At 33.5% G+C, this 17,044-nt stretch overlaps 1 protein-coding gene across 1 annotated transcript; it reads right to left on the bottom strand.

Moving 5' to 3' along the window:
* Positions 1-2,035: 2,035 nt before the first annotated feature.
* On the bottom strand, positions 2,036-13,695 carry LOC106465824 (eukaryotic translation initiation factor 5A-like). Its single transcript, XM_013926059.2, has 4 exons — positions 13,503-13,695; positions 10,557-10,661; positions 3,736-3,870; positions 2,036-2,647 (listed from the first exon to the last, which is right to left on the bottom strand). The coding sequence occupies exons 1-4, from the start codon at positions 13,665-13,667 to the stop codon at positions 2,585-2,587; spliced, it is 468 nt and encodes a 155-aa protein (XP_013781513.1). The 5' UTR covers positions 13,668-13,695; the 3' UTR covers positions 2,036-2,584.
* Between the last annotated feature and the right edge of the window lie 3,349 nt (positions 13,696-17,044).

Genomic DNA, 17,044 nt, shown 5'->3' with positions numbered 1-17,044 from the left:
AACAAAGCTCCTAATAATAAGCAAACTTTGAGGGAATAAGGTCTTTAAGATGAAATGTCAGGTGGCAACTATCATAGCAAATAATCCACCGAAAATGTTTCTTTCATCTAATTTTATTGGAAAAAGAAAATAAAACTAAGTATACTTCATTCTTCTCCATTCACTTCACAGTGTCAGGAGGGGTGGTGAGGAAATTTATAAATAGGCTCTTATGCACGGTCTTTCATGTTTTAGAAAATAGTTTTTGTTTTGTAACAGGTAAGAGTACAGTTTCACGTAGTCATTTGGTTTATGATAATAATTTTGGGTTAGGCTAGATTAATCATTATAGGTAAGTTGTTTTAACTATTTAGTCCTTGGCTCTGTAAGCTTTATGTTACGTAGCTAGTGAGAGAAGACTTAATGTTAGTGCAGAAATGTGTGTCTTAGCAGTTTCTGATAACCAGGAAAACTTTTATCATTCAGTAAATCACATCATTATTTGCTAACAAATTCTAATAGTCTTCTGTCAACATTCGATCCAGCAAAGGCCTGGTTTATATTGGGAATTTTTTTTGAAACTTAAAATGTTGATCAAAGGATAAATTTTCCTACACTTTTCATATCACTGAAAATTGAACTCAATTAACAAAGTTCATTGGAACATTGATATAAAACTCATTATAATAAATATTTTAATAGTGTATGACAAAAATATTGAAAACACCATCAGTAAATTACATCCTATTTCAAGTGTGGTTGCACTGAATAAGGATTTAGCATTTTAAACCTGCTGTTTTAAATTTTCTAGCAATATTAAAAAAAAAGAAAGAAAAGTGATTAGATTGTTGAGGATCAATTAATAAAAGCCGCCAAATAATTTTTTCTTTCTTCACGGAGCTAAATTAACCTTAAATAACTGTTTATCAAAATCAAAACCACAAAATCCCAAGCAGATTTTTTAAAATTATAACATAGAAGCTTAAGCTCTTTTCTTTATTATATTTAAATGAACGCAGTTTCACCTCCAAAAATCAATCACTGGATAGCTCACTTGTCCGATCTTACTCCTAACGGGAACTTTCAACTTTGTCTTCCCAAGCACTTAGTAATTTCTTTTTAATTATACACTTATTCTTGGTTCTTGTACAGGTATTTCTGTGGAATGTTTTCTCAAAAATGACATTATGTAGATGATGAGGTTTTGAAATTCCTAAAGACACCTTGGATGCAGGAAAACACAAATGGTCATTTAGACCTTATTTCTTGTCTTCCCATATTGACCAACAATTATACATTTATTCAATATACATTCTCAATACATTCCAAAACTAACTTGAATACATTTACAAATATTTTTTGATAAAAATATCAATCTTTAATTTCCTTAAAAATAAAAAAGAATGAATATGTATCAGAAAGATAAGATCACCTGTCACCAGTTGAAAACTATGGAAATCATGCTTGTTTTGGATATTTACTCAAAGCTACAAAATGGCTATCTAAGCTAACCATCCCTCATTTTGAACTGATACACTAAAGAGAAGACAGTTAGTTAACAGCACCTAACACCAATATTGGGGCTACTCTAATTGAATATTGGATTTAACCACTAGTGTGGAGCTCAATTTTTGCAGCAACAGAACACAAACCATAGACCCTCAGATCCACAGTATGACATGTTTAAGCACAGGGCCAGCCATGCTTGTGCTTTTGACTCTCTTTTTTTCTTTTCTTTGAATTTAAAATACATATGTATTGCACTGCATCAAGTAACAAACCATTTTGAAAATTGTACAGAAGTTTTAAACTCATTAGATTTTGAAACACAAATATATCAGTCACCTACTGTACCAATTCTAAACAAAAAATCAGATACTGCCATTTGATCATTTGCATTATATATCAAATACGACATTATTAACCATATAAAGTATAGTCTCGTATTAATAGCATCAATAAGCTCAAACTAATATATGATTTTTATGCAAAATACATCAGTCAAGTTCGGTAAAAAGTGTACACTACACCATGTATTTAATCACATCCACACAGATTAAACTCTTATGTAGAAAACATTTTATTTGCAAGTACATCATAAAATCCACTCAATTTTGTGTTTACACACAATGCCTTATGCTTTTATCCCTAGAATAATTTCAGTATAGCTTGTATAAAATGTACGTGGTACGAGTTACCACAAAATATCTGTATTGATTTTTTTTTTTAAATGAGACTCTCAGCCAAAGTATACCAGATTGTTACCTATAAAACTGTAGGTGTTTATTGTAAGGTCATTAGAAATTCTGTGTTCTTGTGAACAATTTTTATAAAAATATCATCCATTTTTCTGTAGTAGTATGTGTTTAATACTATAAATGTCTGGTACAGTACAAGAGGATATGTTTCTGTTTTTTTAAGTTCCAACAATATACCAATAGACCAGTACAGTGGTGCACTGTTCCCATACAGAAGATCACCACCATCTTTATGAAATCTTCAAAGAAATTAATAATAATAATAATAAGTGTGACTTCAAAAGCCAATGGATGTTGTACTGAAAAAAACCTTCCTCTCTTCTCTTTCTCGTGTTACATTTCAGTAATTAATTGGTGGCCAGCTTACTGGCTACAATAGCTTCCTCTCCCACAGCAGATAGCACTGTTACCTACAAATCAAAAAGAGAACCAGTTAAATATTCTGTTTAACAGAAACTACTTGCTCCTAATCAATGGCATGCACAACTTTTACCTCAAAATACAAAATAGCCTACTCTGATATATCACATAGCAGTGTTATCTAAAAACAATAAAATCAATTTAGTATTCTATGTTAGAAATGAATAGAAACAGTTACCTCCTCTCCAATGATATATACACCTTTTTTACCTATAAAAATAGCCTCCTGTGCTGTAATAGATAACAGTATACCTAGGAACATGACACCAGAATCAGTTCAGTGTTCTATTCTTTCTTTACATGTTTGCAATTGAAGATGTCGTGTCGGTGCACTTACCTTCTGGTTAAGAGCTGGTTTTCTCAACTTAGTGGCAAGAAAGAACAGAACACAAGTTTCAATTAGTGAATATGAGGTGGACTAAAAATCTTGTATTTTCTACAAACACCTAACTCCTCTTCAATAACATACATTGAAAATTTTTACCTGAAAATACGACATAACCCCCTCTCTTATAGCAGATGGCAGTGTTATGTTAGTACAGAAACTGTATATAGATATTACAATTGACTCTAAAACCGGATCTCTGAAAAAACCAGATCTGAAATGTATAATAGCCTCCTCTGCTATAACAGATGACACTCATACAAACAATAACTTCCAACCAACCCTCTTTTTAACTACATGTACCTATACAAACATTCTTCATAACTTCATTTAAATGGTTCAAGAATATTTTTTCTGGAAAAACTAAAAATGTTCTTCATACATCATAATCATTTGCTTTAAATGAAATCTTCAATTTGTGTAACTTAGAGTAACTAAGCTTTGTAGTCTACAATTACTTAAAACAAGTACCAATAATTAAAAATAGAGCAATGTTATATAATTTTAAAAATTATTTATCTTGCAAATAAACTTGGAAGAAAAGGTTATAATATAATAAAATATATATATAATGAATCACAATCTGCCTCTTCTGTTATTGTCTTCAAAAATTATTGTTAACAACTGTCCTTTTATCCATTCAGCTTTACAACTTAAAGGGCAATTAAAAGATACAAATAGATTCAAACTTACAATAACACTCGAATCTTTCTCAAAGTCATCCCTGATTTTCTGTCCCAATTCTCCTTCAGGAACCCTCAGATCATCACGAGTATCTCCATTGTCATTCATAATTGACACAAAACCATCATCACTAATGTCGACAAGCTGAAAATATATTTTAATTAAGCATTTTTGTATACTCATTTCTGTTCAAACTTTCTCTACAATAATTTTCATATCTCTTTTCCTTGCTAAAATATTAGTAATAATTTAATTTCTACAAGTGGGTTCTTAGTTAATTTCTCTTGGTTACTGATAGACAATTTATTCTTTTTTTCATGAATGCTTAGAAAAGCTTCCTCCAATCTTTTAATGAAGTGACAGAGCTTTAATAAATCCACTTGTGACTGAAAAAAACTGAATGATCCAAAATTAACTCACACTCTTACCTACTTCTAATTCAGATGTCTAGATTCCATTCAGTACTTTGTGTGTAAGAGTATACTACAGATCAAAATAAAGATTTAAATGCTAAGTTATAGCTAGTAATTGCTGTGGTTGCCACACAGTCATTAACCATGCGAGGTGACTTCTTTTTGCCAATTCTGTGCTAAACTGACAATTTACATGAAACCCTGCTTGCACATATGAAAGTCCTCAAAATTGCATATCTCTTTTAAAACAGTTATGGAGCCACATTCAATTACCCTGAAGAATAGATCAGAATATACCTGCAACCCCAACAAAATTGAACTAGTCAGTGAGATGAGTATATGTAGCAGTGTTGACTGATTAATAAATGTTCCTTTCCTAGTTTTATCAAGTATTATTACATTATCTCAATGAAAAAAATCTCATAACACTTAAACAAAGGTGGGTGTACATCAAAGAAACCAAGATTGAAAAGTTACAATTTTCCTAAACTGAAAATGTATTTCTGAGAAATACTTACCTCCTCTTACAAAAAAGCTTTCTCGACTTATACTGCCCTCTGTCTGCACAAATTTTTGCTCGCCACTAGCCTTGATACTCCCACTTATTTCTGCATACTAATATACAAATGACTATGCAGCAACCCTTCACCAATACGAGTGCAACACTACCCCTATTGTAACTAATGACCTCTCTAATCTTGCACATGTTAACCACTTCGTGATTAGTCAGATCAAACCAAACCACACTGGAAGTGGGGAGGAAGGGTGGGAAATGTGAGAGGAGGCAAGTATCTATCCAAAACACATTTTTAGTTTAGGAAAATGTTAGCTTTCAATACAATATCTTTTCACCCTTTAGTAATGTGTTGCCAAAATGGGTGGAAACATGGAGGTGTAACAGACCGTAAATGGGAGTTTGACCGCAACCAACACCTGGGAGCATCAGGAATTTTACATTAGATATGTGGTAAGAAGAGGGTCCTCTACCTTTCATCTCAAAAAAGGGTACCAGCAGGAAGGAAGAACTTCCATACCAAGAACCCACCTCCGCATGTGTGCACCTCCAACACAACCAACACCAGATCCACTGGGAAACAACATTCGGCAGATGGTAAGAAGGAGTAGAGCCCAGGTAGGTATTGCTCTCTGGTCCAAAACCTGGCAGCACTGGGAATTTTTCATCCAGTCTGCAGTAGGAGGAGGGTACTCAGCTTTACACACGCTGGAATTCATGTGTCTCATCCAGCTACAACCAGCACCAGATCCACCAGGAACCAACATCCAGTGGACAGTAGGAAGAAGGACCACTATTTGGGGTTGCATATCCAGTCCAAAATCTGGCAGCAATGTGAATTTATCGTCCAGTCCACAGTAGGAGGAGGATACCATCAAAACACATGGGAGAACTTATGTGGCTGGTCCAGCTCCAACCACCATCCAACCCCTGGGAACCAACATCCAGTGGACGGTATGAAGGAGGATGCCTCAGCCAAAAGGGCAAGCTGCAAATTATGGAGGAGTACAACATCCAACACTTGATGGCATCTGGAATTATACATCAGGTCTGTGGTAAGAAAGGTCTCACGCCATCTACACCAACAGAATGCCACCACCCTACTTTCAACTGAGTGATATTGTGCACACTCAGAAGAACAGGTCTCCCTGGTCTACCATCTCAGTGGCTAGGAACTGGTAAGTGGCAAGGACTACCATACTCCATTACAAGAAGGAAGGAAAAGGTGCGTTGGAGAGTCCAGATGACCACAGCACCAGAGACAGTGCAATGGGTGACCACAATATCCTGTTTTGAAAAGCTAAGCGATGACATTGACGGAGTCGATCAACCAACACCTGGCGGAATTTGGAATTATACATCAGGTCCTCAAATGCCATGCATTCTCAGAAATGAGTAGTAATTTCTGTCTGCTTCACTCATGTTAGTCCATGAGTGTACGATCTGGGACAAACATGCTTATGAAGCAAAAGACTGTAATTTGTAAAGTATACCTACGAGTGGTCCTGCGGAACACCTATCTCCAAGATGGGCATAATATGACCTAGATATATGTTATGACATTGTATTTTGAAAACATAGAGAACACATTGACAGAGCCAATCAACCAACACCTGGCAGCATCTGGAATTGTTCATCAGGTCTTTGGCAGGAAGAGCCTCAACATCAGTCATCTAGCAAGGTATATGATTACAGGTCATACGGTGCAGATTTAAAACAAAGTATACCTGGTCAGACAACACTCACCATGGAGTGGGATCAAAATATGTGATAAAGGCCCCTGCAAAGAAAATGAATGGAGTACTTACCACCAACAGATTAACCGTTCACCACTGATGACGTCCCCCAAGGAAGATGGAAATGTGCAACCAGGGACAAGGTAAGGTGACATATCTAATGGGAAGAAAACATAAAAAAGGCAACAATCATCAAGAGAAAGGGGGGAAGAAAAATGCCAGAAAAAGTAACTGGTGAGTTCAACCCAGAAGGGTAATGGGGAAAAGGTCACAGGAGAGGTGAGGATTTTATGGAAGAAACAAACAAACTTGGGAAACCTGGAAAAGAGCAGTACATGTCATATATCATTGGAGAGCCCTGATCGGGCAAAGGAAGGGAATAAGATCAGAACAGTCATAAAGGTGGGACCAAAAATTGTGTGGGCATGAGGAAAAAAATTGCTCCACTTTGACAAGCCAACCCACAAGACAATGTCCTGGAGAAGAAACTGAGGATGTAGGATTGAGTCATCTTGTGAAGAGGCAAGAAGCAACCATACATCCATATAATGGTGGAAACGAAGGTCCCTTGAATAAATCAGGTGGTCAAAAAACGGGATCCCCAGGAGAAAGGAAGAAAATGGGATTGTGAGACAAAGGAGAAGATGAATGGAAGTAGAGGACCAGACTTACTAAAACGACTTTCAGGAACTGTGGATCGACTGCCAAGAACCCCCAAACTTGGCAAATTGAAGGAGTCTGCCCCCCCCACATCAGCCTTGATCCAAGAAGGGGTGGTCATAGTAATACAAATATAGTAACAGGTAATAGAATTATCTGGGTCCAATCTTCACTAGGAGAGAAGTGACACCAAATGCCACGAATCTAAATAAAGGAAGTTGGAACGATGGTAATCAAAAGCATGATCTTCTGCAGTTTGTGAGGGTTGAGGCATACTGACTCACAAATGCAAATGTTCCCCAAAACAATTCACTTGAACCCCAATATCCAGGCAAGGAGAACACACTAAATAATGACCCAAAGACAAGTTTTGGAGAAGGGTGTGGGGGAATATAAGAAATGGGAAATAAAGATAGAACATAAAATACCTGAATAATCAAATCCACTAAATGGTAGGGGTTTGGACAATCCCTCGAAAAGACACATGACTGAGAGATCTTTTCAGGAGAAGGGGAAAAAGACTGTCCAAATCCAAAACTTCCAGATCACTGAAAACCATAATAGGAAAAACAGTGTTCTGATTATTGCATGAAATTAGTTAACTCCTGACAGATCAAAGCCATCACTAAATGGGTCACAAGAATCATGGTTACAACCCATTTGGACATAGTCGATAGTTCTGCTGTAGCAGTAACAAAAGTTGTAGTCATGACCACCTGAAACTGGGAGTAGATAACTTACAAAAGTGAAAGAGGAGAAAAGATAAATAAAATAATTCGTAACTCTCCACAAAAGAGAACAAAAACGGTAAAGAACTATGTAACTAAAGTAGAAAAATTAAGAAACTAAAAACTTGTGGATAAACACATCTATTCAATAAGACTACCAATCGAGAAGTGGTTAACAGCTGCAAGATTAGAGAGGGCACTAGTTATGATTAGTGTCACACTCCTATTGGTGAAAGGTTGCTGAATAGTCATATGTATGTTAGTATGCAGAACTAAGTGGGAGCTAGTGGCGAGCAAAAAGAAAGTCAAGAAAGTTCTTTTTTTTACAGGAAATTTTAGCAGTTTATATTTCAACAGTTGCACATATACACTACAAATCATTTATGTATATTACAGCCTACAGAAACAAATAAACAGTATTCATATGCAAACAAAGTTTAATTTCATATGAAAAATATAAACAAAGTGAAATTCACCAAACAAAATAACATACTATACTCAAGAGCCTTCTCCTCCTGTTGCCTTTCAACCAAAGTCAAAAGTCCCTATTGAAGCCATTTGGAAATTAATTGCTAATACATTTAAGATTGATAACAAGAGGCACTTATTTACACACAGTCATTGGTTTGTAGAATAAACTGCCCAGCCATGCAATTTACTGATTGTTTCTTTGTCCTCTACAACTCACTTGCAAAAACCAGTTAGATGGCAAATGGTAAACAGTGTTCAGTAATGCACACTTTATGAACTTAAGGCTTGCAACTTGATCTATTGTGTCTATCCCACAGTTTTTGGTTTAGACTGTAAGTGAATGGATTAGCAACCTACCCCCAATCCTTCTAAAATGGCATATCATTGTCAAATTATTATGTTAGCAGTTTTAATGGCTGTCTGGGTATTTTGTTTACTTTTTGCATGTTATTAGTCTATATTCTTTGGTGTATTATTTAATTAAATAAAAATTGTTAAGTGTAGTCATGACCACCTGAAACTGGGAGTAGATAACTTACAAATGTGAAAGAGGAGAAAAGATAAATAAAATAAATCGTAACTCTCCACAAAAGAGAACAAAAACGGTAAAGAACTATGTAACTAAAGTAGAAAAATTAAGAAACTAAAAACTTGTGGATATACTATAATCACTAAAGAAATCAGGGTTAACTCTCCACGACAATAGAGGGCAAGAAAAAAGAAGATTGGGTAAGTACTTTATTTCTTGTTTTTCATATTTATTATTATAAAAGTAACTAAAATTAAAAGTATGGATCTTTTTAAGTTATTTAAGACTAGAATAGGTAAAATAAATAATAATAATATAATTAAAATTGTTCACGAAGCACGCACGCGAGCAACTCATGGGTAATGTAATTCGATACCGGAACATCAGCTGCACGTTCCCCAAGTGATTTACATCTCATAAAGGCACGGTTCATTAAAGTATTAAATTTATGTCAACTTTAAACGAGTACAGAAGGTCACGTGACTCGATCAAATGGACCGACCCTGTGTCAGAAGAGTTAAACAGTTATACTTTCCTAACAGAGTGGTTGACCTTTTGAATGGGTTACCAGATGTGGTAAATTCAAGTGAGGTTACGGAAAGGTTTTATACAAATGATCAGGGCTGTCTGTAAGGTCTCTCATGTTTTTCTAAGTGGACAGGGCAGCCTTAATTGACCAACAGGCCACTTTTTGTGCTTAAATGTTAATCACATACTTTATGTAAGGAAGATGATGTTTTCAAAATTTGGAGCTTATTTTGGAAATAATGACATTAAAACTACCAATATAAAGTCTCTTAATGTGGCAATACATTATAGTAAGAGACTATTATTTCACTTTGCTTTATTTTATGTACTCGTTTAAAGTTGACATAAATTTAATACTTATAACTCTCTATATATTAGGTATATCTTCATGCAATTTGGCAGTCTTTCAATTAATATTACAAGTCCTTCACATACAAAACGTCATACTTCTTAGTGAAGTACTTTTAACAAGATAAAATAAAGTTTTGTCCATGACTATACTGAGTATTTGTTTTGAATAGTAAGAAAGATGATGTTTTCAAAATTTGGAGCTTATTTTGGAAATAATGACATTAAACTACCAATATAAAGTCTCTTAATGTGGCAATACATTATAGTGAGAGACTATTATTTCACCTTGCTTTATTTTATCAATTTATGATATATTTTTATTACTCACTTTCCTATTCAAAAAAAGCTTATTGTATAAAAAAAAGGTTATTTGACTTTCCTTTAGTACAATTTTTTGATGTAATGATTGGACAATTTCCATGCAGTTTACTGGGTATGAACAAAAAACATTTTACAGCTGTAAAAACTGGTCCCAAAGTTGAAGAGCCATTTTACATTGGAATTGTAAGTTTTTATAAAGGACTAAGATAATACGAGAAACAAAAAAAACAATAATAGAACAATTCTTGCAGCACATTATCTATTATAAAAACCAATAGCACAGTTTTTCTAAATGGCCATACATGCAATGACATAATAACAGAAAATAAAGGTAATGACTTTTGTTAGAATTTTGTTTAAATAAAAGTTACACTTTTCATCTTTTCTCTCAGGTTACAGGTATATGCACAAATTAAAAGCTAGTGAAATACATATATTGAAGTGCTTTACTGGTGAAGATCCAACCACCAACAACAACAAAAAGGATAACTCTGTTGTGTATGAATCATATGGTGTTTTATATTGAGAAGAAGGTGCACTATTAATAAAGATATTTAAAAATAAAATAAACAAACTTACCATAAAATCTGAACGAGATACATTGGGAACATCAATATTATGAGTTGAAGGACACAAATCTTCATATTTTTTATTGGTGAAGATGTCTATACCAACAAGATGAACCTACATATAGAAAAATATTTAATAATCTTTAAATTTTTCAATTTTAAATACATTCTATAAAAAATCCAAATGTAATGAAACTCACACAACAAGAGACCATTTGATTCTTCAAGGATGACCTTACACATCCACTCTTAAATAATAAAAAATGTAAACCCCCTCTTTACTTTTCAATAAATCATAGATTTCTCCTCTTTAAACTCCTGTAAAGTACTGGACTATATTACCCCAAAGGCAATTCATTCCATAAGTCAATCACCCTGTAAGAAAAATAAAAACATCATAACTGAAGTCTAATTTATCTTTTCCAAATCATAAACTTTCATGCCTTGAAAATTCCACTTGTCTGCTCGCAAAATGCAAATAGTGGATGTTAACATTTTCTTATACTGAAAATGTATTTTCGATAGGCACTTACCTCATCTCACCAAAAGCTATCTCGATCCTAGACTGCCCTCTAAGCATTGCTAAAATTTTTTGCTAACAGCACACCAGTCTATTATACCCCATCAGTTTTGTGCTGGTCATGTGACTACCCTTCACCAATCATATTGTGCCCTCTATACTAGCACAGCTAGCTCCCTTTATTATTCTAGAGTAATCCTCACTTTTGAGAATTGGCAGGTATAAACAAGAAACATCGGTATATCAGTGGGAAGGAAGGATGAGAAGTGTGTGAGAGGAGATGATTACCTATTGAAAATACATTTTCAGTCTAAAAAAAATGTTAAGTTCCGAAAAAATCTTATCTCCTCTCACCCAAAGCTGGAATCCCACATTGCAAAGGTGGAGGGGGCCAGTGAATGCGCATGAATATCCAACTTAAGTGAAAAGTGACCACACTGAAAGAACAGATGTGCAAGAATATGAAAAGAAAGTACACCTGTGGGGTATAGTACTACTTCTGGAAAAGGTATGCTCTTTACCCAGCAGACATCGTTGACCTTGATATCTGGGGACTTATGTCAGAATCATTGTCTATCACCACAGGAATTACATCGTCCACCATATTAAATCTCAAATTCATATGAACACATTACAATTTGGAAAAAAAAAAAACTTCTAAAACAAACAAGTAGAACAATGGAAATCATACACAAGAAGTTGAAACTGATATAAACACAATTAAAATTTTGTAGTCACATGGAGAGCGAGATAAAACACAAGTCTATACACTAGAATGCCAATCAAGATAGCTTAGGGTGGGAGGGGGTAAAGCCACTTAGGAAGTATAACAGCAAGTTGACTTTTGACAGGTTCACTATTTCCACTGGTTCAATTTATCTCCCTTGTACAGTAATTGTGGCTAAAATTAAATGGTCAGACTTCATTAAAGACCATGTTTTCTTTTTATATCAGTCTAACATTTTGTTATGTATGTGTATTTCAATGTCACAGCCCCTGATACTGTTAACATACATAATGATTGGCATAGTATTTAGGGCAATGATTCTTATTAAAGTCTATGATGATGAAAACTTTAATTTTGTGTAAAAGTAACTGATATTCTGTAAAACTAAAGCTTAGTTTGTCCATAATTATGAAGTATCTATATAGGAGAAGTATTTTCCTTAGCATCATACCCTAGCTTTGTTTGATAGCTCAGAGTATGTACACTTATTGCCTAATGGCTCTTTACACTTTTAAACACACTGCCCTCTTATATTTTTCCCTCATTCTGATCTCTTATGATTTTTGGTTATGTTACTATATTCGGAATGAAAGGTCAAAATATTGATCAGTTTCTGCAAATGATGCTTATCACATTCACACATACCTCATGCAACATGAGGTATGTGTCAATACAAAGGTCAAACCCTATAAGAAAGAGGTTAGTCAATTTGACCAACCTCAGAACTATAAAATTATACATATTAAAATTCTGCACTCAATATGTGTATCTTTACAACATTTGTCAAGCTTTTATTATACAATATAAATCTGTTGTACACAAAAAAAAAGTTTAATGAAGTGTTTTTACTAAAGATTCGTCTGTGAATTTTTGAAGCCTTTACTGAGTCAGCCTAAGTGAAAGGTGATTTTTATGCTAAGAATAAAAATACTTCATCTTACAGTTTCATATTTCATTTATATAGCATCTATAACTTCCTAAATGAATATCAAAATTTTTTTGGTAAAACATTATATTTTATTTCTTATTTTATCTTCCCTAACATAACTAAATAAATCATCAAAATAGAAAATATGAAATAAAATGAATAATATCAATTTGATTGCAGTATTAATCAGAAAGTTCTAAGTTACTTATCTTAACAGTTTTAACTGTAAACCTTTTTCAGGTGTTTTAATTCTGTGGTACTTTGTACCCCATTGGAGCAGTAATTCTTGCATCAAAAGCAATAAATCACAGCAACAGCCTCAGCTGTCTTGAACATAAACAGCACATGATCTAGTGTCATATTACACTCCAGCACTCAAGTTAGTGTAATTTTAAACATTGTATTTTACTGAAATGTTGTTAGGCTATGCTAAGTTTATTCTTTTTTACATATCTGACATATGCAATGCCAGTAAGGCCTTTTGTCCAACACCAGGGTTCATCAGGCCAGCTGAAATACTGAGGGCAGGAATAGTGCTAATATTTAATAAAGGATATGGGTTTAAATTTTTACTTTTCTTGAAGATGGTGCACAAGGATAGCCTTAAAGGAACAAATCATTAAAACATTTGAATTAAGTCACACTGACCAACATTCAAAAGTTTAAATAACTAACAAATTTAAAGTTTTATTCTTGCAATATAAATTATCTAGAATTTTTTAAACTGCAATTAATGAACTTTAAAAGTATAAATTTTTTATATCTCACTTTTACAACATACCTTGGCATGACCATGTTTTCCAGTTTTAGATGTGCTCATTTCCATGATTTTACATGGTCGGTTTTTCAACATAACAAAACCATTTTTGCGTAATGAGGAACACTGGGCTGGGTATGTTGCTGAAGCTCCAGCACTGGCCTGAGAAAAAACTGTATCATCATCCATTTTGCCTTGACAACTTCAAATAATGCTGAAAAGAATTTTCAGATAATTTTTATGAATAGCTTCAATTTTATTAAACATATTTTTAGGTATAATTTTTTCTTTTCTAATTATAGAAACAAAGTTTTTTTTTATAATTACTAAACTAACAAGACTCACAAACTGATTATAACATATAAACTCAACTACAGCCAACCTATAAATTGTCATCAAACTATACATGTAATAATAGGTAGGCAAACATCAATTTACTAGGCAAATATTGATTTATAAACACAAGGAAGAGTTTTATTGATAACAGTATGTTCAATCATCAATAAAACTCTTCCTTGTGTTTATAAATCAATATTTGCCTACTTATCATTATATTATTATAATGTGCTTCCTTATGCAAGTAAACTGTACATGTCTAATAATATTCAAATTAATGTATAAATTCTTCTAATTTCCTACATGTTCTTATTCACCTTTGTACTTATGATTTCATAAACCGTTTCATGTCAGGCTTTTTTTTATATAAACAAATTAAAAAAGTTAATTTTTTTATTTCACTTTTTTGGTAGTCTATACTTGTATATTAATCAAACAAAAGTTCTTTTATGATCTGTTGATATTTCTACACAAAATATACTTGATAAATAAATTTTCATACCTAGATTTATATGTGATATACATTAATTCAATGAAAAACTACAGTAAAAAAATTAATGCTCTTCTCCAGTATTAATTTAAAATAAATATGACAGAGAGAGCATTTCCAATACTACCCAACAAGCACCGATTAAAATACATGATAACATGTGAATAAATTTGGACAAATAATTTTTGAAACATGGAGGGTGCCTGAATTCAAATCACAAAAAAAGTGAACATGGATAAAGAATTATTTGAAGTCTATTAACTTATTCTATTTCTTTTAGCATATTTGAAAATAAATTTTCAATATATACTTCGCAATCATCTCTTCATTTTAGATTTACAATTAATTCTAAGTACTCTTAATAGCAAGATATCATAAATTTTTCATATGAATTAACTTTATAAATATACATTAAACATTAACTAGTGTTTTGTAGCTTGTACTGATTCTTTGTTACTTAACAAAATGATAAAAACAACATCAGGGCAGGAAATTCATGGCAGCCATGGTAACAATTGCCACAGCATTTTTCAAAATGGCCATGGTACCCTCAGAAATTCACTAAAATCCATGGCTACGATGGCCATCGTGCCCTCACAACCTAAATTTGTATTGCACACTGCAGTAAAGGGAACACAAACAATGGACTTAGAACCTACAGAAACTACCTTATTATGCATAACATATCACATGCAATGCATGTAGTGGAAGGAGTGAAGTTTTTGCTCTGACTGGCAGTAAAACTTTCGTGCAGTTTCTTGAGTCATACCATACAATAGGCTCTTAGTAGTAACAAGCAATTCAAATTGGTGCTCAAACAACAAACCTGCAGAGCTTATACAAAGACACAGCAACAGCAGTAAGTGGCGATCAAAGTCAGCACATACATATGCTGGTCAGAATGAAGTGTGCGACTCCAAATACTCCTCGCATTAAAAATGTCAAAAAAAAAACAAGTTAAGAGCGAGAATGCCAAAATTTTTTTTTTCTGTGACAGCCAAGTGCAAGAAATTGGAACATTTTTTTATTGATAAATATGTAGATTACATCCTGATCTTTTAGAAAATGAAGGGAAATAGGATATGTCAATAATTCGACTTCATAAATCTTACATGCAAACCCACCAAAGGCTTAGGCGTACTACTTTAGCTAGCTATGGTTAACTTACTGAATTACAAGTAGCAAGTTGCACAATGCAATGTGTAACGACATGTGATCTATAGGTTATGACCATGTTCTATACTGTAGTGTAGGCCTAGTTTACTGTTTATCGGCACTAGCCTATGCTAGAAATTACGCAAAAAAATACTAATAGAATGTTGACCTTATGTCATGGCAACGTATCTTTTTATCTATCTGTCTGTCAAAATTTTCAAAGGTCTGCTGGTTGGAGACCATATAACTGATTTTCATCAATCTTGGTCAAGTAGTCAGACATGTAGTGGTTCAATTATGTTGGTAGAAATTAAGCCCTTAAACTTCTCCTCCCAGGGATTTTGTCTGATCATTCTCAAAGTTAGACAAAGTAATAAATGGATAAAGGTGCATAAAAGTTGTATACAATCCTTAGGTCAAAGGTCATTTGGGGTCAGGATGGGGCAAAAGCTAGAATATTATAAAGCACTTGTTCTCTTTATGTGCAAGTCTGATCTTTATCAAAAGTGGATAAATTAGTAAGTTGATAGAGATGCCTAAAGTTTGTTCATTATTTGTAAAATCACCAGAGGTCAAATCCTGGAAACTTTTAAAATGCTTCTCTCATGGATTTTGTTTGATCCTTCTCAAAGTAACAGTTGAGGGAGGTGCCTAAAAGTTGTACACGATTTTCAGGTCAAATGTCATTTGGGGTTAGGAGGGGGCAAAAACTATTAAGGTCACAGGACATTTTAGATCAGCGTGACACTTCTTTTTTAATCTTAAAGCTGATGCACTGTTACTTCATAAGTCTCATTGGCTAAAGTTAATTTTTACCTACCTGATAAACATAATCTGGAAGGATAAGCCAGCTCCCATGCCCCCGAATGAAAAAAATGAATGCCTTATTTACTAAACTAATTGGGAAACTCATTTCTATTCCATTAACATTAATGTGTACTGTGGCATTAGTGCCCTCTAGTGAATTATTTTTGGCCTTGCTGCCTTGGCTGTTGGCACCCTCAAAAATAAGATCCAAGGCCAAATGGCTTTGCCCTAAAAATAATGAATTTCCAGGTCTGCAATATGTTAGTGACTTAGCAGAGTTTGTACTTTTCAAATCAACTTTCTCTAACTTTAAATAATACAATTCCAGCTACTAAAAACACATGACAAACATTAAATTCAAAATGCTTTCTTACAAAAACTTACTTAGCAAACTATCAACATAACAGTACAACTAGAATAGGTACTTGAATATACTAAACCAAATTTTAAACAGTCACATCTATACCAATGCATTTTGCACTTTGATACAATCAAAATATGAACTTTTTGTAAAATACAGATAACTAATTATGTCTGACACTGGTAAACTGCTTTTTCAATGCTGTTACCACAATGCATAAAGTCCTGTAAAGAACAAGCTTACATATTATTCCATTTAATTAATATTAACTTCTGAACAAAGCAAGCAACCTACATATATCACAAGTAAAAACCAACCAGTAAAAGTGTTGTTAGTGATATTTTCTGCTTATAATTAATGTAAAAGAACATCAGAAGAACTATAGCCTTTGTTTGGCCTAGGCCAAACAAGGAAAAA

This window comes from Limulus polyphemus, unplaced genomic scaffold, assembly GCF_000517525.1.
Source record: "Limulus polyphemus unplaced genomic scaffold, Limulus_polyphemus-2.1.2 Scaffold2062, whole genome shotgun sequence".
In the NCBI taxonomy this organism is placed as follows: Eukaryota; Metazoa; Arthropoda; class Merostomata; order Xiphosura; family Limulidae; genus Limulus; species Limulus polyphemus.
The sequence above is the reverse complement of the archived record's forward strand: the minus strand, read 5'-3'. Positions and strand labels throughout refer to the sequence as shown.